At 43.8% G+C, this 26015-nt stretch overlaps 1 protein-coding gene across 1 annotated transcript in view; it reads right to left on the bottom strand.

Annotated features, from left to right (window-relative positions):
- The window catches only part of EIF2S2 (eukaryotic translation initiation factor 2 subunit beta), a 37252-nt gene extending 15876 nt beyond the window's left edge, over positions 1–21376 (bottom strand). The window contains exons 1-4 of the mRNA XM_088480644.1: positions 21184–21376; positions 14103–14283; positions 13490–13590; positions 4118–4253 (exon numbers count right to left, since the gene is read on the bottom strand). Of these exons, the coding sequence (XP_088336770.1) occupies positions 4118–4253; positions 13490–13590; positions 14103–14283; positions 21184–21198 (433 nt within the window). The 5' untranslated portion in view covers positions 21199–21376. The remainder of the gene's footprint in view (positions 1–4117; positions 4254–13489; positions 13591–14102; positions 14284–21183) is intronic.
- Positions 21377–26015: the final 4639 nt, after the last annotated feature.

Below are 26015 nucleotides of genomic sequence, written 5' to 3'. Positions count from 1 at the left end.
AAGATGTAAGAAGTTTTAGCCATGTACACACAAAGCACTCCAGTAGTGGGCATCTGACAGGATCTTTCCAGGTGCCTTTCTTTAAGTGGTTTAAAACATAAATGCTCAATTTCACTGGTAAAAGAATTCGTATAAAATATGCAATGGATCACACTGTTCTTTCTACTCCTGCACTCTACGGATATCTCAAACATGCACGGTAGCCATTACTAGCCCTTACATGCAGTTTAGAAAAAAAAGGGAAAAAAGAACTGTTTGGTGAGCACTCTAAACTGTTTGTAAATCTTATGTAGATTAAAACATAACTTTTAATACATAATAAATAATATATAATAAATAGACACACTGTTGTACAAAACACTTAATAATGTACCAGAAAAACTACTGTTAATCTAATACACACTAGATCCTGAGTATCCCTTACGGTTATTTTCTAAATAAACATGTACAAAACATATATACAATAATTGTAAAATTCAAACACCCTCCTATATATCAATTAAAGATGGCGAAATATACAGATAATAATATTCAATTAGAATCAAGCTTAAATAGCATAATTATAAGAACATCGGTTTATCCCCTGATGCGTAGCATAAAACATGTCCCAAACTTAGAATTAGAAAAGTCAGGGCATAGAGAAGCTGCCAAACCTCATTCTACTTCTCCTCACTTGGACCCAGGTCTATCTATGAGGAGTGAGAGATTGCCGGAAAGGCAGGTTGCCCTTGGAAACAACAGTATAACCGCAGTGTTACTTAAGTTTTCATTTCTGCTGTTAGAGGTCTTACTGTATAGAATTGGACCCCCAATGAGAGAACTACTTAACTTGAGATAGCCGTCAGTTAATAGAGGGATAGAGAAGTAGCTATAAACATAGATTATAATGATATATGATAACAGATAAATCAATAATCATTCTCCGTAAGATGATAAATCATAACAAGTCAGTGGTCTAAATAAAAACCCCTGTAACTGACTATCTTATCAATAACACTCAGCCACTATGTCTATCCTAATTACTGTTGTCAATAAGTCATATCACAAATAATAGATTAAGTAAGAATCCCAAATACTGATAATATCAAATAAATGTTACTTGATATTCTGTTATCTAATCACAGTGTACGCAACCTAAACGATTTACCACAATATAACAGGTATGCACATTAGATGCTGCCTGTGAGAGAAGGTTGCAGCAAACTGCGTATTTTGTGCAAGCAAACAAAATATATAGCACTAAGACAAGTGTTTGACAGTAATTAACTAGAGTAGGTGTGAAAATACATAGTATAAAAATACATTTTTTTTTTTTTAAATCAACATGTAATAGAATTATCAGCGATATATAGAAAAAGAATCTTTAATAGCGTAACAATATTTCACATGTGTTCTGCCTCAGTGGAACGCAACTATAACCATTTTATCCTGCTTATATCTCAGGTTTAACAGCATATAAATGCTGACACATGCTCTGCCTAATAGTGTAATTGCCACAGTAATCCTCTGTTTAGCAAAAAAATGTTTTGATAAATAACAGATAGCTTAATTCACATAAATTGTACATCTGTCCTTTTTATAGCAGCATGATATATTGATATTTTGACACATCTATGTTGTCACAATGTCACAAGTAGTAAATCAGATGATATCCGTACAAATAATTACATCTGATATAGCATATAGCGCTAAAACAAGCTTGTCAGAAACTGGAGTGACTACACATATTTAAACACATCTATGCTGCCACAGTGTAATAAATAGTTAAGCAAACAGTGTTCATGTAGATGATTGCATAGGATATAGCATAATGCTAAAATCGGCTTGTCAGAATGTGACCGCAAGTAACCTCTATAATGATAGATATAACCAGTAAAACAAATACTTAAAGGAAAGATCTAACCAAGTAATTTTACGCATAAGTAAGGATCATAAAATGCAATAGTACGGACAAGTCCCCGGGGATACAAAACCTGATAGAGGGGTGTGCCGTGTAATAGGTCCACGGACAGCCGTCTACTGCCCTGCTGCCGACGCGCGTTTCACCGTGCTGGCTTGATCACGGAGATGGTGTGAAACACGCGTCGGCAGCAGGGCAGTAGACGGCTGTCCGTGGACCTATTACACGGCACACCCCTCTATCAGGTTTTGTATCCCCGGGGACTTGTCCGTACTATTGCATTTTATGATCCTTACTTATGCGTAAAATGACTTGGTTAGATCTTTCCTTTAAGTAATTGTTTTACTGGTTATATCTATCATGATAGAGGTTACTTGCGGTCACATTCTGACAAGCCGATTTTAGCATTATGCTATATCCTATGTAATAATCTACATGAACACTGTTTGCTTAACTATTTATTACATTGTGGCAGCATAGATGTGTTTAAATATGTGTAGTCACTCCAGTTTCTGACAAGCTTGTTTTAGCGCTATATGCTATATCAGATGTAATTATTTGTACGGATATCATCTGATTTACTACTTGTGACAACATAGATGTGTCAAAATATCAATATATCATGCTGCTATAAAAAGGACAGATGTACAATTTATGTGAATTAAGCTATCTGTTGATATCTATCAAAACATTTTTTTGCTAAACAGAGGATTACTGTGGCAATTACACTATTAGGCAGAGCATGTGTCAGCATTTATATGCTGTTAAACCTGAGATATAAGCAGGATAAAATGGTTATAGTTGCGTTCCACTGAGGCAGAACACGTGTGTGAAATATTGTTACGCTATTGAAGATTCTTTTTCTATATATCGCTGATAATTCTATTACAGGTTTATTTAAAAAAAAAATATTTATTTTTATACTATGTATTTTCACACCTACTCTAGTTAATTACTGTCAAACACTTGTCTTAGTGCTATATATTTTGTTTGCTTGCACAAAATACGCAGTTTGCTGCAACCTTCTCTCACAGGCAGCATCTAAAGTGTATACCTGTTATATTGTGGTAAATCGTTTAGGTTGCATACACTGTGATTAGATGACAGAATATCAAGTAACATTTATTTGATATTATCAGTATTTGGGATCCTTACTTAATCTATTATGTGTCATATAATGAATTATTGACAACAGTAATTAGGATAGACATAGTGGCTGAGTGTTATTGATAAGATAGTCAGTTACAGGGGTTTTTATTTAGACCACTGACTTGTTATGATTTATCATCTTAATGAGAATGATTATTAATTTATCTGTTATCATATATCATTATAATCTATGTTTATAGCTACTTCTCTATCCCTCTATTAACTGACGGCTATCTCAAGTTAAGTAGTTCTCTCATTGGGGGTCCAATTCCATACAGTAAGACCCCTAACAGCAGAAAAGAAAACTTAAGTAACACTGCGGTTATACTGTTGTTTCCAAGGGCAACCTGCCTTTCCGGCGATCTCTCACTCCTCATAGATAGACCTGGGTCCAAGTGAGGAGAAGTAGAATGAGGTTTGGCAGCTTCTATGCCATGACTTTTCTAATTCTAAGTTTGGGACATGTTTTATGCTAAGCATCAGAGGATAAACCGATGTTCTTATAATTATGCTATTTAAGCTTGATTCTAATTGAATATCTTCTGTATATTTCGCCATCTTTAATTGATATATAGAAGGGTGTCTGAAATTTACAATTATTGTATATATGTTTTGTACATGTTTATTTAGAAAATAACCGTAAGGGATATTCAGGATCTAGTGTGTATTAGATTAACAGTAGTTTTTCTGGTACTTTATTAAGTGTTTTGTACAACAGTGTGTCTATTTATTATATAGTATTTATTATGTATTAAAAGTTATGTTTTAATCTACATAAGATTTACAAACAGTTTAGAGTGCTCACCAAACAGTTCTTTTTTCCCTTTTTTTCTAAACTGCTTATATACTAAAACTCTAGTGAGCACCACCTCTACCCGATATCTTATAAATATTGATTTTGATACAAATTGTTTTGGGAATAGTGGCAATAAATACTTATACCTTAATTAACTTGCCAGTGCGACGTTCTTTCCAATTTTCCCTTTCCCTTTGTTTGACAAGCCCTTACATGCTCCTACTAAATTTCTCCCTCAAACACATCTCTCAGATTACAGCTTCAACACTTACCCTGATCTTTATCATTGATATCATCATCCTCTGGGAACATGACAGGCTTCTTTTTCTTCTTCTTTGTCAACATGAATTCCAAATCCTCTTCCTGGGACTCTGAGGCCTCCTGGAAGTCACTTTCTATCTTTAGATTCTATTACATAAAAGCAAGAGAATGATCAGGGCAGGGCAATTATTCTATGGTAAATTTAATGTAGCCGACTGGTTTCGCCTCCAACCTGGAGTCAAAGAGTAGCTTTTTCATAGTCTCCAGGTTAGAAGAGATACTCTGTTTTTCCACTTGAATTATCTCCTTCAAATTTTATAGCCAATTGGGACATTGTTGACCTCTCCAGCCTTGCACAGCAAGATCCCAGCAGCTGCTCTTGTTCTGACTCTGAAATCAGCATTTCCTATTTTGCCAAATCAGCATCTAACTAACTTAGATTTCGCAGGCTGTGTTTAAGAAATGATAGTTTGGAGCTGATTGGCTGGTGATCTATATTTCACAATTTTATCTCGCATCAAGCTTTAATACATATGCCCCTAAGACCGCCAGCATTTTACTGGATATACTATGGGACCGTAATGAACAAAGCTGGATTATACTGGTAAAGTGGATCTCTCCCATGTGATAAATCCATGAACACTGCTTAGATGATTCAATTACCGGAACTTTCTGTTCCTCAAGTCTTTATTAATACATAACTTTTAATGCAGCGTTTACCATTTCTGTTTTATATGCTCAAGTGTATTAAGAGCTTTATAGATGTTTAAAATCTGTTTTAAATTTGCATTGCAGTTTTTATTTACAAGGAGTTATACCCAGTAAACATTCATTTCTGAGCTGGTACATTCAACCTAGCTCAGTCGGTTCCCAAACTTTTTTGAATCACGGCGCCCTAGAGTATCAGCATTGTCTTCACGGCAGCCATAAGCAAAAAGTTTGTTATTTGAGAAATTCAGAAGAAATGTAGTGAAGTAGTAAAGTGAAGTAAATTGTGCTTACCTGTCATCCTTAGGGTCAGTTATGTAGTGGGTGACAGGTTTGCACTTCTGTTTGGCCACATATTTACATTACATTGACCATAAATAATTTGATTTGGTACTGGACCTCCAACCTGAGGCCCTGCAAGTGTCCTGAGGCACCCCAGGGTGCCACGGTGCACAGTATGGCTGGTTTATTAATCTTTTTTTTTTCTTTTCCTATGTGCTTAATTATTGCTAGAGATCTATATATAAGTTTTTTGGTTCTGCCATATCAATATACTTTTTTTCACTAGCGCAGTTCCACAATTGTTTATTTTTTTTTAATACGTTGAACGAGTCAAATACAATTAAATTAATCAATGTAGATATTGACGATACAGGAATGTTTATAATTGAAGAACATATTCCTGCTTCAACTGAGGATCAAACTGAAGTTGCTAGTATACACAACAAGAAAATGATCCTTTAGTTGATTTTGTTGAAACTGCATCAAAACTCTCCAAAATTCATCAATGTGCTGTGTTGTGCGCACACAGCAGCTGGCAATAATAGACAAGACTGAGAAAATGACACGCTGTTGCTTTTATCGGCAAGGTGAGGATATTCGTTACACCTAAAGTCGATTTAATCTTGAAGAGATATGCTGGAAAAGGGGCAATTATAGATCAAGCAACATGATGGAGCAGTACCTACTTAATGATTCAGCACTTGCTGGACCGGAAACCCTTTCATGTGGACATGGTCAATCCTCAAGTAACTACACTAGTACACCAAGCGAAGGTCTGTGGGCAGTGGTGACATAATTGGAAGAGTTGCTTAGTCACTCATTTACAGTGACCAAAAAAGTAACAAGGCGAGGACTTAACTCCAGGCATTTTCTACAATGAGTAGAGGAACCTGATGATTTGCCTGTCCCCAATAGGACTTTAATAGCAGACAGCATTGCTGCTTCATTGAAACAAAGAGAGTTACTATTATTGTAAAAGAATATTCTGTTGGCACCTGTTTATGTAGACCCAATGTGCTGGATTCTGCACTACAGCAAAGGATGCTCTGTTTGAGGTAGCAGTTAGGATGAAGGGGATGTAGTTATGAGACTGGCGGCCGCGATGCCGCCGGTCTCAAACCCGACACGGAACTATTTTAATCCCGACACCGGAACACAGAAGGACGGCTGTCCGAATGATAAAAGGTAAGCTGGGGCGACCTTAGTGTTAGACGCGGATAGGGGTAGGGGGGTTTAGGTAAGATAGCGAGGTTAGTGTTAGGTTGGGGGGGTAGGTTAGGGCTAGGCACCCCCAGGGGGGAGGGTTAGGGTACAGAAAGAGGGTTTGCTATACCAACCATCGGGATGCCGCTGTCAGCATTTTGACAGGAGGTATCTCGACAGTCGGCATTACATATATATTCCGGATGAAGAAAGTTTTTTTCCTAAAGTAAATTTATGCACAAAAACAGGATTTTGGTACTTACCGTTAAATCCATTTCTCCGATTCCACAGGGGACACTGGAGCTTCATGACAGTGGGGTATAGACGGTGGGTTGAGTTGAGCCTGGCACTTTAAAAATCTACAAGTGTGACTGGCTCCTCCCCCTCTATGCCCCATCAGCCCCAGTTTTAAAGAACTGAGCCCGAGAGGAGACGGAGAACAGACTGAAGAACAGAGAAGGAGAACAGGAAAAGAAACAATCCAACATACTGACACACTGCAAGAACACAGCAGGCTGCAGTGATACAGTCACACAACGAAAACAGACCAAACTGCAACAGAACTGAAGCAGAACAAGCAACTGAGAACAGGCAAGAAGCACTGGGTGGGCGTCCAGTGTCCCCTGTGGAATCGGAGAAATGGATTTAACGGTAAGTACCAAAATCCTGTTTTCTCCTTCATCCACTAGGGGACACTGGAGCTTCATGACAGTGGGGACGTCCCAAAGCTACCCTCCTGGGGGGGGAGAGTGCTGAACGCCCTGCAAGACCCTACGACCAAAATTTGAAGCAGAAGCCGCAAAAGTGTCAAATCTGTAGAAACGTACAAAAGTATGAACCGAAGACCACGTCGCTGCCCTACAAAGCTGCGAAGCCGAGACACCTCTACGTGCCGCCCAAGAAGTACCCACAGAGCGCGTAGAATGCACAGAAATGGATACCGGCGGTGGTCTAGCAGAAGCAACATATGCCTGACGAATAGTCAGACGAATCCACCTGGCCAAAGTTTGTTTAGACGCAGGCCAGCCACGCCGATTAGCATCATAAAGGACGAACAGAGCCTCTGATTTACGTAGCCCCTCAGTACAGGACACAAATGCGAAGTGCCCGAACCACATCCAAGGAGTGAGAATCCCCAGAAGAGTCCGACAACGCTGGTACTACAATCGGCTGATTCAGATGAAAACCCGAGACCACCTTGAGCAAAAAGGAAGGCCGGGTACGAAGTTCCGCCCGATCTTCGTTAAAAATCAAGTAAGGGGAACGGCAGGACAAGGCTCCAAATTCAGATACACGTCTGGCCGAAGCCAGGGCCAATAAAAGGATCATCTTCCAAGTCAAATACTTCAATTCCACCTCCTGCAAAGGCTCAAAGGTGGATGACTGAAGAAAAGATAAAACAAGATTCAGGTCCCAAGGAGCCGTGGGTGGCACGAAGGGGGGCTGAATTCTAAGTACCCCTTGAAAAAAGGTCTGAACCTCCGGAATCAGAGCTAGGCGACGCTGGAAAAAAATAGAAAGAGCAGAAATCTGCACTTTAAGCGATCCCAAGCGTAACCCCGCATCGAGGCCTTTTTGAAGAAAAAGAAGACGACGTGGTAAATGAAACGAGGAAGTGGAGGATCCACGACCTTCACACCAGGAGATATAAGCCCTCCAAATGCGATGATAATGCGCTGATGTTACCGGTTTTCTAGCCCTAAGCATGGTAGGAATGACCGACCTAGGAACTCCATGGCTTCTTAGGATGGCGGTCTCAATAGCCACGCCGTTAAACGAAGCCGCCGTAAATCCGGGTACACACATGGACCCTGTTGTAGAAGGTCCGATCGTAGCGGAAGAGGCCAAGGTTCGTCTGCCAGAAGGAATAATAGATCGGAGTACCAAAGCCGACGAGGCCAATCCGGAGCCACTAGGATGACGGTGGACGACTCTCGTTTGATCCGCTTGAGAATCCGAGGGAGGAGCGGAAACGGTGTGAACAGGTACACAAGGCTGTACGGCCAAGGGATCAGTAAAGCATCCGCTCCCACCGCTGCCGGATCCATGGTCCTGGAGCAGTAAAGGGGTAGTTGATGATTTATCCGAGATGCCATCAGATCTATCTGTGGTTTTCCCCATCTGCAAACCAGTTGATGAAAGACCTCGGGATGAAGGGACCACTCCCCGGGATGAAGATCCTGACGACTGAGGTAGTCCGCTTCCCAGTTGTCGACTCCCGGAATAGACACTGCGGAAATGACCTCTACGTGTCTTTCTGCCCACAGAAGGATGCGACTGGCTTCTCTCATTGCCATCCGACTGCGGGTTCCTCCTTGGCGATTTATGTATGCCACTGCCGTGGCGTTGTCGGATTGTATCCGAACCGGAAGTCCTCGTAACAGAGGAGCAGCCTGTATCAAAGCTCTGTAGACTGCCCGCAGTTAGAGAACATTGATTGGTAAGAGGGACTCCTGCTGTGACCAAAGCCCCTGGAAGTGATTGTCCAGAACCACCGCTCCCCATCCGCGGAGGCTGGCGTCCGTGGTGACCAAGGTCCAATTCCAAATTCCGAAGCGCCGACCCGCTAACAGATGCTCCGTCCGAAGCCACCAGAGCAAGGATATGCGGGTCCGGGGAGACAGACGCACCAGCCGATGCATCTGTAGGTGGGACCCGGACCACTGAGACAGAAGATCCAGTTGAAATATTCTGGAGTGAAATCTGCCAAATTGGATGGCCTAGAAGGAAGCCACCATTTTCCCCAGGAGACGGATGCAAAGATGCACAGATACTTTCCTGGGTCTGAGCACCAGACGAACCAGCTCCTGTATGGCTATGGCCTTGTCCCTTGGCAAGAATATACGAAGCAGAACAGTGTCTAGAATCATTCCTAGGAACTGAAGTCTCTGGGACGGCATCAACTGAGACTTCTGGAAGTTCACAATCCATCCATGTTGAATGAGAATCTGATGTGTAAGGGACACTTGGTGTAAAAGGACTTCTGCCGTCGGAGCCTTGATGAGTAAATCGTCTAGGTACGGAACTATCGTCACCCCCTGAGAGCGCAAGTGAGACACCATGACGGCCATCACTTTGGTGAATACCCTGGGAGCTGACGAGAGACCGAATGGCAGGGCCTGAAACTGGAAATGAGCTTCCCTGATGGCAAATCTGAGGAAAGCCTGGTGAGGAACCCAAATTGGGACATGCAGATAGGCGTCCTTTATATCTATCGACACCAGAAACTCTTCTGCCTCTAGTCCCGCAATGACAGAATGGAGAGACTCCATCTTGAACCTGTGAAATTAAAGATACTGGTTCAAGGATTTCAGATTCAGAATGGGTCTGACTGACCCATCTGGTTTCGGAACCACAAAAAGGTTTGAGTAAAACCCTTGTTGTCTTTGTGCAGTGGGAACCGCCACTAGGACCTCGGGCAGCAAAAGTTTCTCGATCGCTTGACACAAAATTAGTTGCTTCAAGGGATCGACGGGCAAACCTGTTGTAAAATAACGCCCAGGAGGAGTGAAAGCGAACTCGATCTTGTATCCTTGAGATACCAGATTTCGAACCCAAGTGTCTGGAGAAGTCCGTCTCCAAACCTCCGAGAAACGCTGGAGGCGAGCCCCCACCTTCGGATTTCCGAGATGGGATGGGAGCCCGTCATGCCACAGGCTTGTCTGCTGGCTTGGGATCTGGACGGCGGGCAATATTTGCTTGAAGTCCTCTAGCCCGGCCTCCTCGCCCCGCTGAAGACGAACCTCGCGATCGTCCCTGAAATCTTGCAGATGCTCGAAAGGAACGAAAGGAAGGTCCCCTAAATGAGCGACGCGGAGGAGGTGCTGATGAAGGTAGAAAAGTACTCTTACCTCCAGTGGCCAGCGAGATCCATTTGTCTAGCTCTGGACCAAATAAAATATCGCCTGTGAAAGGAAGAGCTTCCACTGCTCTTTTTGACTCCGCATCCGCTTGCCAGGCACGAAGCCAAAGTGCCCGGCGAGCAGAGACCGCCGAGGCAGAAATCCTAGCGCCTACCTGGCCGATGTCTCTGGAGGCGTCTCCTAAGTATACAGCAGACTCCTGAATATGTTCTGCCAAGGTAATCAGATCTGCCCGCGGAGTGCTGGATCGAAGACCCTCAGTCAATTGTTCCGCCCACTTTTCCACAGCCTTGTTGACCCAAGATCCTACCAAGGCCGGCCGGAGAAGTGCACCCGCGGCCGTATAAATGGATTTCAAAGTGGTTTCTAATCTCCGCTCTGAGGTTTCCTTCAATGTAGTAGCTCCTGGAACAGGTAACGTGGTCTTCTTTGACAACCGAGATACCGAAGAATCCACAGGTGGCGGGGTCTCCCACCTCTTCCTATTTTCCATAGGAAATGGGTAAAGAGAGAAAAAACGCTTAGGAATCTGGAATTTACGGTCCGGGTTCTGCCAGGCTGCCGTCATCTGCTCGTCCAACTGGAGAGAAACAGGGAATGTGATGGCCATCTTCTGTGACCTGGCAAATAAGGAGTCTTCTAACGATTCTGGAGCTTCCTGGCCAGAAATCTTAAGAACTTCCCTTACCGCTAGAATGAGTGCGTCAATACCTTGCAATGCCTCAGGTTCTTGTGAGTAAGTCTCTACGTCTGATTCGTCCAGCATCTCCCCTTCCTCCTGAGACGAGCGATCCGCTGCCAAATCCTCATCCGACTGGAGAACCGCCGGAAGAGCCCTCTTCTTAGATGAGCGACTTACTGTAGCTTCAGGAGCTTTAGACGCAGAACCCATCGCTTGAGCAAGGCTATTCACCAAGCGGACTAAATTCTGAGCCCACGCTGGTTCTGCTAGAAAAGAAGGGTGAGATGTGCTAGGTAGATCTCTGGCAGCCTCCCGTTCCCTACGGGAAGCGGCTAATTCAGAAGAAAGGTCCGCCATGACCCCTGCCAAACTATTTATGAAGGAGGGAGTGACAGACTGCGTGTTAGCACTGTCTGCTTCACACGTCTCGCACAGGGAAGACCCTTCGGAGCGAGCATGGGTAAATTTCTTCCTGCACTTAGTGCAGGCAAACAGCTTTTGTGATGCAGTTTTTTCTGTCCTGGATGTCATCATGTACTCACAGACAAGCACCACATACAACTCAGGAATGCAGAAGGAGTATAAGTAGAAGCAGAATTACAATAATAATGCTACTCAAGTATGGGAGCAGACAGAGCAATAAGGGAGGAGCAGAATTTCAATAATAATGCTATTCAAATTGCAGGCAGAGCAGTATAGGAGGAGCAGAATTTCAAGAATAATGCAACTCAGTAACAGGGGCAGACAGGCATATAAGGGAGGAGCAGTCAATAGGACCAGAAGGTAGTTAAAACCACCTTCTGTAATTACAGACCCCCTGTAGAAGCTGTCAGATTCTCCTCTCCCCCTCCGCTCAGTGCCTTCAGGGAATGTTCTCTGAGGCGCCACTCCCGTTCAGAGGGCGCCAAACTAGCCCAGGCAGTGAAGGAGGAAGAGGAGGAGGGACCTATAAGCTCCTCCTCCTAATGGGCGCTGCTATTGTATGCGCGCGGCATACACTTATCCCGTGGGGACGTTCATCCGACTGGAGATACACCCTTATGTGTCCCCGCACTGACAGCGGGGGCCAGCGGCACGACCGCCGCCAGTGATAAACGTGCCGGTGCCTTTTACACAAGCACTGGCATGCAGAGGCAGGACCGCTGTGAGCGCGCCTACCTAACAGCCAGCGCCGGTGTTCTATTGCAACACCAGCGTGGCACTGACAGCCGCGCGCTGTATTCACACCCAGCAGATTAATTACACCTCTCCTGCTAGTCAGGAAAGGTGTGCTACTTACCGGGCTGCTGCGGCCAGAGCGCTGGGCAGTGAGGGGAGAGCGGGGACCCGGACACAAGCCAGTGTTAGCTGTGGCGGGCCCCGCTGAGTCTGATGACTCCTTCACTGCCAAAAGGCAGCCTCCCCTCCATAGGGTGACCGGACACAGGCTGCAGTAGCCGTGTGGTCCCCTCTCTGGCGGCTCCCACGATGCAGGCAGACTGTCACAGCTAACAGTCTGCCTGTCCTCTTGCTTTGTTTTTCTTTTACATTTTTATAAATTTAAAGGGCTGGAGACAGCCCCTGTGCACCGGCTCTACTCGGGCACATTCTAAAAACTGGGGCTGATGGGGCATAGAGGGGGAGGAGCCAGTCACACTTGTAGATTTTTAAAGTGCCAGGCTCAACTCAACCCACCGTCTATACCCCACTGTCATGAAGCTCCAGTGTTCCCTAGTGGATGAAGGAGAAACAAAGACCAATAGACCACAAAATGTCGATTAAAGAAATATCCTAGATTTCTACAATTAATCTGTCTCTTAGATTTACCATACACCGCAAAGTAGTAGTGAAGCTAATACTAGGAAAGCATTTGGCAAAGTAGTTCTAAAATGTTTGAAAGCAGAGAACAGCTTATTATAATGCACATGTTCTATTAGTCCTAATTTGATATAATCTTATGTTAAATACATAGGGAGTGAGTCAATTTTTTTGGGGGGGGCGGCGATAAGTAATGGGCACCAGATGGAGCAATTCAATTGTTTTGGGTACCCATTAATTATCATGCTTGTCCTGCCGAAAAGCACAGGACTTAGCCACATAAAGTGGCTAAACCCATCTAAAGTACTAGTTAAGTTGCCCAAACTAAGGACTTTTTGCACATTTCTGCTTGCAAACTCAAAAGGAGGTGAGCAGAAATGTAGGCACATGCGGCACTCACGCCAGATCAGAGCAACAATGTAATTGCTCTGTCAGGCGCCCATTACTGAACCGCACATAACAATTGACTCTCCCTCATAGTTTGTTGCATATTTACTTTCACTATTTACTTTCACTACTGCACTTGAGGAGAGCATATAAAAAAGGTGCTAGCACAAATGGCCTTTGCTTATAGTTTATTTACAAATGTAGCAGAAGGTCCCCACCCTCTTCCATGAGGACTGTGCTTGTTAGTGCATTTTCAGTACACCAAGTGGGAAATACACATTTGCTTTATTGACATAAAATATTTAATTCCTTTTAGAGAAAAGAACAGTGCAAAAAACAAAAACTCCTAAAACTGCAGAAAAATAAAACAGGTAAAAAAAAAAAAAATAATGCTTATGTGTAAGATTCTTTTTTCTTTTTAAGTCCTCACATATACTATGTTTTCTGATCCATACAATTACCTTAACACCTTCCTCTGCTTCATCCAGGTCAAACTTTTTTGCTTTTTTTTTCTTCTTCTTCTGATTAAAGAAATTTAAGTCATCAAGGTCATCAGGTGCATCTAACAAAGATAAAAAAAAGTTTTACCATTGTAGCAGAGTCTTCTAAAACCTGTCACATCATGATTTTATTGTTTGCTTTGTGAGGACCTTTCAAAACTTTCCATGTTTTACTGTGATTTGAAGGTTGCAATAGTGTTGAAACTTCTTTTTCTCTAGGGTTGGAGAGCAGGAAATACAAGTGAAAATTGAACGACTATCTTAAATTGAGATTTGCACAGATTTCATGCAACAAGGGAAATCTCTGCCACAACATATTACTAGAGTACATTAAAGTACTGTAGACAGTAAATAGAATACACAATGACCAAAACCGAATAACCATAGAAGCTGCTAAAAAATTGGTAGAAAACCAAATACATTACAATTCAGAACTTCTCATTTCACAATAAAACTTGCAAACTATGGAAAGATCATGGCTGCCTGTTTTAATGTGCCAAACTTTCAGCGGTGAACGCATTGCCAAGTACAATAGACACCAATGAAGACCACGAAAGGAAGTAATTCTCTGCACCTTTTTTCCTGAAAGATTCGTCATCCACATCAGCATCCTTGTCCTCCACTGGTTCTGGTTCCACCTCTTTAGTTTCAAGATCCTGTGTCTCCTCCATCTGCTGTTCTCCCCCTTCTTCATCAAGCATGAAAGGCTTCTTCTTCTTCTTCTTCTTTCTGGACATAGTGGGGTCGAAAATCATCTATAGAAAAAAAAAATAGAAGGATTTTGACAATGTTTTATCAACTTTATCACCTAACTTGGAGAGCAAGAAGAACTGTTTGCAGGAAATGCTCCAATGCTTTCCAGTTTCAGCCACAATACATGTTGGTTATACACTAAAAAAAGTCACAGTAGGGTGATCTTATTCATTTTACACAGAAACTAGTTTGGCATCTATTCACCAGCAGTAAGCGCTACACCGCATTCTAACCCCCCCCCCCCCCCCCCGTCTGCCGCCGAACCTAGAGTGAACACTATTTGTTTTTAGAGATAGCTATAGTTGAGCACAGGTGGTTAAATCAAATTGTGGACAACTTGGTTATCCTTAAAACCGGGACTGTTAGGGTGCCTTCAGGACAGAGTTTGGGAACATCGGTCATATAGTTTGTATCCAGTTTAAGGTTATAGCAATCAACCAAATTGTAAGTACAGAAATTTTTGTGTAAAAAGGAGGAGAGTGCCCAGTTGCGTCAGATGTACTGATGTGATTTATTAGAATTTATAAAAATGGTTTTAGAATGACAGAAATACCACAAACATGATTGGACATACTGAATCACATGACCACACACCTGAACTACTTCCAACTGTCACCAAAACCTTATTACAAAGCCACAGCACTATCATTCCGCAAAAGTGCGAACAATAGCATCCCTCACAGGGAAACTACTCAGAGAAAAGCAGCACATCGCTGCCTCACTGACAGAAACACACATTTCTCACAGAAAAATTTCAACTGTTTTCTTCACACACAGTTAAATGTTTTAGTTATTAAAATAATTCAACTGAATAATTTGTTTTGTATTTCTAGATTTACTAACCATATTGAGATGCACTTTAAACTGCTCCACAGATTATGGGCCACATCCAATTAAATAAGTTAATGCCGGTGAATTTTGGTCTATGCGCGATTCCATATTTCGCACTTCCCTATTACAAAATAAGCCATGCAGAATTCGCCCAAAAACGGTAAATTATGAAACCTGTGAAAAGTACATCAGACTTTGGGAATGTCTGTCTGTACCCCATAAAAAGGCTAATTGACATAGGAAATCACTTAAGAATTGTATTAGTGGACCTAATAAAGTATTTGAGGTTCTTAACCTGTTGTCAAATTGCTGTTATATGAATTTTTGTGCAATAGTGGAAAAATTATAGAAATCAAATTTTTTTTTTTTTGCAAAATAAATGCATTAGGGGTACAATAAAATGTGTGCAAGTATGTTTTTGTGTCATAAAAGTACACTTCTATTTTTATTTTTTTTTAAATTACACCTTGTGCAGCAACCTGCAATGTTTAAAACACGTCCCATCCATAGAGACCCCCAAAATACCAGACCCACTACTTTAAACCCATTTTCCAACAATTAAATTTTTCACCCCAAAAATTATTAGCCAAATTAACCACTTACCTGGCAAGGTCACATCAGTTGTGACCACACCAGACTGGACTTTTCCTGACATGGTCACATCTGATGCGACCAGACAGAAAAGCCCGGTAGGCAACTGTTGGAAGATAATGCACCCAGCAGTAATCGGGCAGCCCGGCAGGGAAACAAGTAGTTAGAGGCGCCTGCCCCTCACTGTACCTGGTGGCTGCAGAGAGAAGCAGCCGTCGGGGTAACATGCCATCAGCGGTGCCTCTCTCCTCACTGTACCCAGCAGCTACAGAGGAGCAGCTACCGGCAGAAAGCCAACCTGCCACCTGCATAAAATTAGTAGTCCCTAGGGCTGGGATGGCCATCAACCATCGATGGTTCACCATAAAGTGGTTTGTGTGCCATCGATGGACACTCCTCCGATGGCCATCCCTAGTAGTCCCGATCATTACTATCGATTTTTCAAATGCATCTGAAAAATCGCTTTTATGCGGAACTCAACTATCGATTGTTGAAACAGCAGTGGTTTGAAACCATCAGCCATTGATAGTACAGCTGTCAGTGGTCATCACTACAGCATACCATAAAATTGCTGCTTTTAATGGTATACTGTTTCAAATAAATTTTTTAAATAAAATCGTGTTGGTTAACTTTAATTTTAAAAAAAATAAACAATTTGAGCGGTTATTGGAAAAATATTAGCCAGTTAAGTGGTTAAGCTATTTACAGAATTATTTTTGCCTAATTTGTTATTAGCCCCCTCCCCAAAGGGTTTTGAACCAATTCGCCACATTTGTAGTCCCAAATAGGGATTTTGCACACCTTTTCACCATCTCTAAGATGGTAAAAACTTTATCGGTTATTAGTCTATGGAGAATTTGCACATGCAAAAAGTTCGGCAATAGGATTGCACGATGCGTATTTTGTGCGAAAACTTTGCAAAAATGTAGCTTTTTGCATCTACTTGGATACAGTCCTATATCTTACGCTAGTTAAATTGCAAAAAATTTGGCCAACCTGCTTGAAATACTGCTGCCGTTCAATGCTCAGAAGAAGAGACTTGGGTTAAGGTTCCCACCACGACCCTACCTGTGCAGAGTTTGTATATTCTCCCTGTGCTTGCGTGGGTTTCCTCCGGGTGCTCCGGTTTCCTCCCACACTCCAAAAATATACTGTTAGGTTAATTGGCTCCTAACACAAATTAACCCTAGTGTGATGTGTGTGCGCGCATGTGAGCTCCACTGGGGCAGGAACTGATGTGAATGGCCAAATATTCTCTATACAGCGTTGCGGAATATGTGTGCGCTATATTAATAACTGGTAATAAATAAATACACATCTTGGGTGGTTGAACGCACTCTGCTATGCGCGTCACAACGCACACCAAGTATGCGTATATCAGAGTGCGACCACATACCCAAGAGTGGTATATCTATTACATATACCACATTACATTAGTGCGTACGACAACTGGTTACTCTCCCCCCTTTTTGTTCATACACAAATGAACAACTGTAGGGAAAAGCAGGTGTGATATTACGTTCTATCCCAATACAACAAAAAACAACAATGTATAACTAAGCAAGACCCTGTGAACATGGCTTAAGCTCGCCATACATCAGGCAGCCATTGAGACAATTCCATTCTGCTGATGCCTCGGTCAGATGATTGTCAAAATCCAACAGGTTGGACTGGAAATCTCAATTTGCCGATTCTTACCTAAAAATTATCAAAACCTGCAAATTGTGGATTTTTAACATATTGTATTTTGCCGATCCCCCAAGAAATCACTAATCATCAGAGTCCACTGACTGATGTATGGCCAGCAATCGTTTAAGCAGTCCGAATCATATTCAAAGTAGTCAGTCAGAACAGAAAATCCAAATTTAAACTTTATAAAAACCCTGCTTAGCAACAACTGATAAGAACAAGAGCAACCGGGGAAAAGCAGAGGTGCCAGGAGTACATATCAAAGGCAGTACATAATTTATATTATGTTGACATGGAGAACACTTTGGGCTTGATTCTGAGTCACACACAATGCCGATTTTCAGGTAGTTGAGCGATTTGTTGCAACTGCACATGCGTGAACATTTTTGAAAGGACCTACGGCACATGCGTGAAAAAGTGTAAGCAAAAATGTTGTTGCGATGGTACAAGAAATGGGGCAGAAAAGTAATGGACGTTTCTGGGAGATGCCAAGAAGTGAACGTAAAAATTGTCAGTCTCATGGGTGTGTTATGGGAGTGTCGTGGGCATGTCAATGCAAGCAGCTGTGTGCCCTGAAGTACAACCTCAGTCATAGTAATAGCATTCCCACTAGGCTTCTTTAGCGGGGCGGCGCGCCCTGCCCGTTTTCAAAAGGGTAGAATGCGCCCTGCCCCTTTTGGCAGCACCCCGCTAAAACAGCCTGCGGGTTGCGCCCCCACTCGGGCCACAGTGTCCCGTGAGTGGGGAAAACTGCGGTGTAGCGATCACCGGCGGTGAATAGATGCCAGGCTTATATGCTCTGCAGAGGAGGGAGAGCTTGGGGGCAGCCATAAGTTTTTTAAAACATGTGAAACAAAAAGGATGGAAAAATATGCTACTGTATACAATAGCCCATAATACACCGAATACTTACCACATTATTGTATACACTTACACTGCGTGAAGATATTAAACATAAAATCAACACAAAGTGAGTACACTGCACTGAAGGCAGTCTGCTCTCTGATGCAACAGGCAGACATGACAGACTACAAATTACAGCACAGTTGCCCTATATAAAAAAAGTGCACTGTTATGAGAAATACATGAAATTCTAAGATAGTAGCAAAAATAAAATCAAATATAAGTTTTAGTAACAACCCCAAGCTTCCCCCTCCGGTTATTTTTTTGGTGGAATAAGCAGATGCTATTGTCTATAGTTAACACAATCACTCACATCAACTCATCCTACACTTATTAAGTCAGCATTACTGACCTTACAGTGCTACCCCAGGATAATTCAGTAGCCAAGAAAAGAAAAAAAAAGCAGAATGCAATTACCTTGAAGCATGTCACTTCAATTAGCATTTTGTCACTCAAATAGGAAATACAACTCATTTGTAGCATGTACAATACAGGGCCATTAGAACAATGCCCTAATTCTAGCGTAACACAGGTTTCGCCTCAATAATTTTTATATTTAAAGGTTGCATTATTCACAAGAAAGAAGAGTTATTTTGTATACTTTATGGACAATATATATATATTAAAAGCTAATCATGTAGGGTAGAGTCATTCCCACATTTTAAATGTAATATATTCGGTTACCATCAGAGAGTAGAACACTTTGTCTCTTTCGTTTCATCTGCTTTCCTCCTGTAGATCTCAGGCACACTGCTACAGTAGCGGTACATCTCAGGCACACTGCTACAGTAGCGGTACATCTCAGGCACACTGCTACAGTAGCGGTACATCTCAGGCACACTGCTACAGTAGCGGTACATCTCAGGCACACTGCTACAGTAGCGGTACATCTCAGGCACACTGCTACAGTAGCGGTACATCTCAGGCACACTGCTACAGTAGCGGTACATCTCAGGCACACTGCTACAGTAGCGGTACATCTCAGGCACACTGCTACAGTAGCGGTACATCTCAGGCACACTGCTACAGTAGCGGTACATCTCAGGCACACTGCTACAGTAGCGGTACATCTCAGGCACACTGCTACAGTAGCGGTACATCTCAGGCACACTGCTACAGTAGCGGTACATCTCAGGCACACTGCTACAGTAGCGGTACATCTCAGGCACACTGCTACAGTAGCGGTACATCTCAGGCACACTGCTACAGTAGCGGTACATCTCAGGCACACTGCTACAGTAGCGGTACATCTCAGGCACACTGCTACAGTAGCGGTACATCTCAGGCACACTGCTACAGTAGCGGTACATCTCAGGCACACTGCTACAGTAGCGGTACATCTCAGGCACACTGCTACAGTAGCGGTACATCTCAGGCACACTGCTACAGTAGCGGTACATCTCAGGCACACTGCTACAGTAGCGGTACATCTCAGGCACACTGCTACAGTAGCGGTACATCTCAGGCACACTGCTACAGTAGCGGTACATCTCAGGCACACTGCTACAGTAGCGGTACATCTCAGGCACACTGCTACAGTAGCGGTACATCTCAGGCACACTGCTACAGTAGCGGTACATCTCAGGCACACTGCTACAGTAGCGGTACATCTCAGGCACACTGCTACAGTAGCGGTACATCTCAGGCACACTGCTACAGTAGATGTACATCTCAGGCACACTGCTACAATTAGATGTACATCTCAGGCACACTGCTACAATTAGATGTACATCTCAGGCACACTGCTACAGTAGATGTACATCTCAGGCACACTGCTACAGTAGATGTACATCTCAGGCACACTGCTACAGTAGATGTACATCTCAGGCACACTGCTACAGTAGATGTACATCTCAGGCACACTGCTACAGTAGATGTACATCTCAGGCACACTGCTACAGTAGATGTACATCTCAGGCACACTGCTACAGTAGATGTACATCTCAGGCACACTGCTACAGTAGATGTACATCTCAGGCACACTGCTACAGTAGATGTACATCTCAGGCACACTGCTACAGTAGATGTACATCTCAGGCACACTGCTACAGTAGATGTACATCTCAGGCACACTGCTACAGTAGATGTACATCTCAGGCACACTGCTACAGTAGATGTACATCTCAGGCACACTGCTACAGTAGATGTACATCTCAGGCACACTGCTACAGTAGATGTACATCTCAGGCACACTGCTACAGTAGATGTACATCTCAGGCACACTGCTACAGTAGATGTACATCTCAGGCACACTGCTACAGTAGATGTACATCTCAGGCACACTGCTACAGTAGATGTACATCTCAGGCACACTGCTACAGTAGATGTACATCTCAGGCACACTGCTACAGTAGCGGTAGATCTCAGGCACACTGCTATAGATGTGGCGAGGCAGAGTGATATATTCAGAAGAAAGTTATCCCAATTGTACAGGTCAGCATTATATAGGTAACAGCAGAACACCAATGTGTTAGGCATATCATTTCCTCTGGAATGGCACTTTCATTTACAGCCATCAGGACCAGTTATTACTAACAGTTCAGGGTCTCTGATCCGTGGGCCCATTCGTGGGAGCGTTCCCACCCAGCGTGTCTCATAGCCGGTGCTGGCTCACATCTGCTGCCCGGCCTGTGGCTACCCGCTGGCATGGAGCGGAGGAAGGAGTTACACACAAGAGAATACAACTGGGAGCCGGGCAGAACTCGGATCTTTCCCAGATACACCACGTGGTTCCACGCTCCTTTCTCCCTCCATCACCCCCGCACACACCGGCACGGAAGCAGAGCTGTAGGCGTCTGCCAGGCCGGCGCCCATAGGCCCTGAGCCTTCTCTCTATCAAGACGCACATGTCCCCGGCGCCCTCGTGTTTCGCTTCCGCCTCCACTCACCTCGTCTCCAGACATACTGGTGGCGGTTTCGGTGCTGGCTCGGTGTCCGGTACTGATGTGCAGTCACTCTGCGCTCTGGGCTCTCCGGTTGCCGCTCTAGCCGGTGTCCGCGCTGTTACATCAGCCCCAGTCACACACACGCTTCTGCGTCTGCGCCGTAACCCACAGTGCTACGTCACAGGCTACGGCAACGTCCCAGCGACTATTCTAAAGTCATAATTAGGAGCCGGCGCACTGCACCACGGGAAATGTAGTCCTTCCTTTGTCGTGGCTGCTACTGTACTACAGACCGACTGTAATCTACAGGCATTTTTAATTTTTTTTTAATCGACGTATACGGTTATGGCGGGTCACAGCCGTTTCCGCTGCTTATGTGGATGTGTCTGATCAGAGACGTGTGTGTGTGTGTATCTTTCTGCACATAGGTCCTGTCATCTCCATTTTGGCCTTGGAACACGAGGGTGGAGTGGGGAAATTCAAGTTAGGCGGGCCATACACGGTGCGATACAGCAGCTGATCCGATGGATTGGTGTGATTTGGCTGCTGTATCGCACCGTGTTTGGACATGATGTTGGACTGCGCGAGCACCCTTGGGTTTGTACATCGCACCCCCTGATCCTAAGCCGGACATACATGGTGCAATTTTGAAACGTAACGATGTGTTATACGATTTCCCTTGAGATTATTCCCTTTAAATTCTCGGGGTTAGGTGGTTTGGGGTCTATTGTAAGTGGGATGGGGTTGGCCCCATTCTTTCTGTGGCCAGGTAGGTTGGTGGTAGGTATGTATGGGATTCCGTATACCCATGGTACGAAGGAGCTGCGGACGGGAGTAGAGGCTCTTGGGTCACCCTTGATGTGCCTTTTCCCTGCATAATAACTTCATAAATGATGTGTTCTGCATGAACCTTATACTACTTGCAACATGGGATCCCAGGCTGTCAATTTGGTCGGGTGGTTTGGAGAGGGCGTGTTTGACCTGCTGCAAGAGTAAATCAGGGGTGGGCTGGCTCCTGTGTTGCGCTCTTCAGGCTCATCTCGGAGGCTCAGGCACTTCTGTACCACTTTCTGGAGGCTGTGGTAAATGCAGGGTAGTACTCCGCTCCAACTCAGGGGTTAAAGACTGTAGAAGAGAGAGAAAAGATTATTGTTAATATACAGTTAAGTATAATTATTATTTTTGCTTTAGTCTAGTTTCCAACAATGGTGGATGACTGGCAGACCATTGGTGATTAATTTAATCGCCGGTGGAATTTCCCAAACTGGGAAATACGCATTACCCCGCCTGGTAACAGCGCCTCCTTTTATTTCAACTACAAGGGCTTTCAAAGTATCGTGCTGATGGCGGTGGTAAATGCAAACTATGAATTTATGTTGATGTGGGAAAAAATGGCCATGCTTTAGATGGTGGATCCTTCAAGCAAACTGAATTGTATAACAGACTCTCCACCAACCTCCTGAATTTGCCATCATCAGCGGTCACGAAGCACAGCCAGAACTATGTATTTGTGGCTGACGAGGCATTTGCTCTACATGAGCATTTATTGAAGCCGTATGGACAAAGGGAACTGACCAAAGAGAAACGCGTTTTCAATTATCGCCTATCCAGGGCACAGCGAATAGTTGAAAATACGTTTGGGATAATGTGCAGCCGGTTCCGCATATTCCATACGGCTATAAATCTTTGTGTGGACAAAATAGATTCTGTCGTCATGGCGTATTCTTCACAATTTCTTAAAGAAAATAAGTTCTATACAACAGTGGACAATGGGGAAGGCCATCTATGACCAGGAGCAACCACACAAGGGTGTAGAAATGCCCTCTGTCACCACACCCACAGTGAGGGAGACACCAGAGAGGGCGCGGGCAACACAGGTCAGGGAGCAATACCTGGCCTACTTTACTGGAGAGGGGGCAGTACCATGGCAGGTGGACAGTATCCGATAATGAAGTAATATTTACTTACAACATCCATACTGGATGGTGGCTCACTCCCAGGGTTCTCTATTGCCTCATCTTCGGGGACCGTATCCACTAACAGGCTTTGAGATGTTCTCTGGGGCTCTGCTTCATGGAGGAATTCCGACAGATTATAGTACCAAAGGGTACTGTTGTACATCTCATCCGCCCCCACTCCTGAATCCCGCGAGTCACTCTCCTTCCTCGGCTCCTTGACATACACGGTCCTGAGGTTTTGGATCCGATTTTTAACCCACTTGGGGCATGCCTCCTCGTGGTACCTGAGGTTGAAGTGACCATATCATCTATCGCAAAAGCCCTTTTGTGCTTATTTTTATATTCCCTGGATTTGACTCTCCAAAGACACTCGTGAGAGCGATAAAGCTCCAAGAATCTGGTAATAAATTGCCGCTCCCTTGGGCTTGTCATATCTGTGGAAATACAATACATAAACAGCATAAATGTATATGTTTGCAAATGTTATTGTTTATCACTGTTTATTTTAAAATGTTGCTACAGTTGAGTTTATATTATATTTAAGAAGTTTTTAATAAGAAAAAAAAAAAAACTCTGATATGAATCTGTGTACATAAATTTGCACCAATGATATGATCTGCACACTGGTATAAACAATGCAGGGCCAGGGGTGGCATTGTGGTACAAACATTGCTATGCACAGGGTTGCCAGAGTGTACAATGTTGTATGGCGATGTAGACACTTTTTATCAAGGATTCTGCTAACCACACATGATCAACACCCAGACGATGCTGCCAGCCTCTTCTTCCCTGAAACCCCGTCTCACAAAATGGAGGAGGGGAGTGGCTAGGGATTTTGCAATACCTCGTACATCGGATCGTAGAACCAGCAAAACAGCATATGATGTGTGTCACGTCGTACAAGATAGGTCGCAATCTTACGTTTTTTGTGTAAGATCTACAATCCAGCTATACGACGGCGGGGACGTGCATCGGCATCGTAAACATACAATCATCCACATCGTGCAAAAATCCCGCACCGTATATAGCCGCATTAATGCAGGATCGGGATCCCATTCAGCGCTATACGGGTGGGGGAGGGGGGAGCCAACATATCGGGCGGGCAGTCACCTGATCGCACCGTGTGTGGGGACCGCCCAGTATGTTGGATCCCCCGTCGCGTTGCACTGCCTAAGTGTCCTATTGTCTGCTAATATATGACAAATTGTGGCTTGCTATCCAAGACCTGGAGTATATGACACGTGTCAATTGCGCATCTAATACCCCTTTCACACTTGCTGCAATAACCCATGTTATTGCACATGAGCGCGCAGCAACCCGGGTTACTGTGCAATGTGAAAGGGCCAGGTTGAAATAAGCCAGGTTGAGTGACCTGGCATTTTAACCCTGCCGGCTGGTAGTGCAGTGTGTACGGGTAATCCGGATCAATGCGACCCGGGTCCCGTTCACTGCATAGGAAAAGCCAGCGCTTGGAAATGATCTCATCTCCAAGTGCAGGCTCAGCACGTGATGGAGGTCGGTGACATCATTGATCCAGCATTAGTGCCGGTTAGGGCTGCCAGTTTGATAGGGATCTCAGCCGGGCCTCACCCAAGATAGACCTGTGAACAAAATCCCAGTTGCGAACACGGCAATCGGATGAAAAAGGGGTACTGGACGGATATTTCCTTATACGTGGTTGCTGTAATATAATTATAAGTGGTCATTACATCTAATTGTGTCAATAAGAATTGAAAGCCTCGACTTCTACCCATAATCTTGAGTGAGCAATAGAGTGGGAGAGCATAACCTGTGTTAGGTGGGTTTGAAGTAATATTTGTGTAGACATGAGCCGAGTCCACCATCTCTAGTATGACTATAAATAACTGTCAGGTGGACTCTTGGTCCCCTCCAGACTAGACAAAGCATGAGTTGCGCTGTTGGAGATCTTTAAAAAACATTGTAGGGAACTCTGACTGGAAGGGTTTAGAACAGGTAAAGAAACCTGGGCAAGGCATTCATTTTTACTGCAGGAACTCTGTCTTTCCTGCATATACAGTACATTGACTGTCCCAAGTACAAAAATCTTTTTTAAGAGAATATAGAGTATATTATGAGTGGGAAATTTGCAGCAAAAAGTTGGTCACAGTGTTTGGCTGGAAAAATACCTAATTAATTTGTTTGAATGAAAAGTTTGCTTTGAGGTACTGTTCCTCGTCAGGGGCTTATATTAAGAATTTCCTTAACATTGAAGTAGGATAGCTGCCTATAGGGAGAGTTTAATTTCTTTCAAGACCTGGGGCTTGGTAATGGTTAGATGAAAATCATCAACATACAGTAATGCCAGTGTTAAGGCTCATACACACTAGACGATGTGTGCATGAGCCGATATTGGCAGTGATGGACCCGGCAGGGAGTGCTGTCATCGGCAAGTGCATACACACTTGCCGATGCCAGCTACGACGTGAGGCCATGCATTCAGCAGCATGGCATCGTTAACGATATCCCCAGGTTGAGCTGCATGTACAGCCGACGGGATATCGTCAACGACCCGCGGGAGCATGCATCGTTGGTTGTTCGGACCATACACACTAGACAATATGAACGATATATTGTTGACCAATATCGTTATCGTTCATATAGTTCCCTTTTATCATCTAGTGTGTATTCCTCATACACATTGGGGTCCAAGTCCCGTTACAGCTTCCAGCGGTATCACCTTACTGCCGTCTGTGTCCCCGCTGGCCGTCTGTGGCATTCCTGAGACCTATGGTCAATTATTAGTAGAATTTGGCATATTCTGCTTATTGAGTTTATGACCAGCATTCCCAGGAACTCCATCATGTCCTTTGACAAGATCTTGGGCCCTTGGCTGTCCTTCTTTCATGCTAGTTCCCT

Source organism: Taudactylus pleione, unplaced genomic scaffold, assembly GCF_031769625.1.
Source record: "Taudactylus pleione unplaced genomic scaffold, aTauple2 ptg000256l, whole genome shotgun sequence".
NCBI lineage: Eukaryota > Metazoa > Chordata > Amphibia > Anura > Myobatrachidae > Taudactylus > Taudactylus pleione.
Note: the sequence above shows the minus strand (reverse complement) of the source record. Positions and strands in the feature narration are given on the sequence as shown.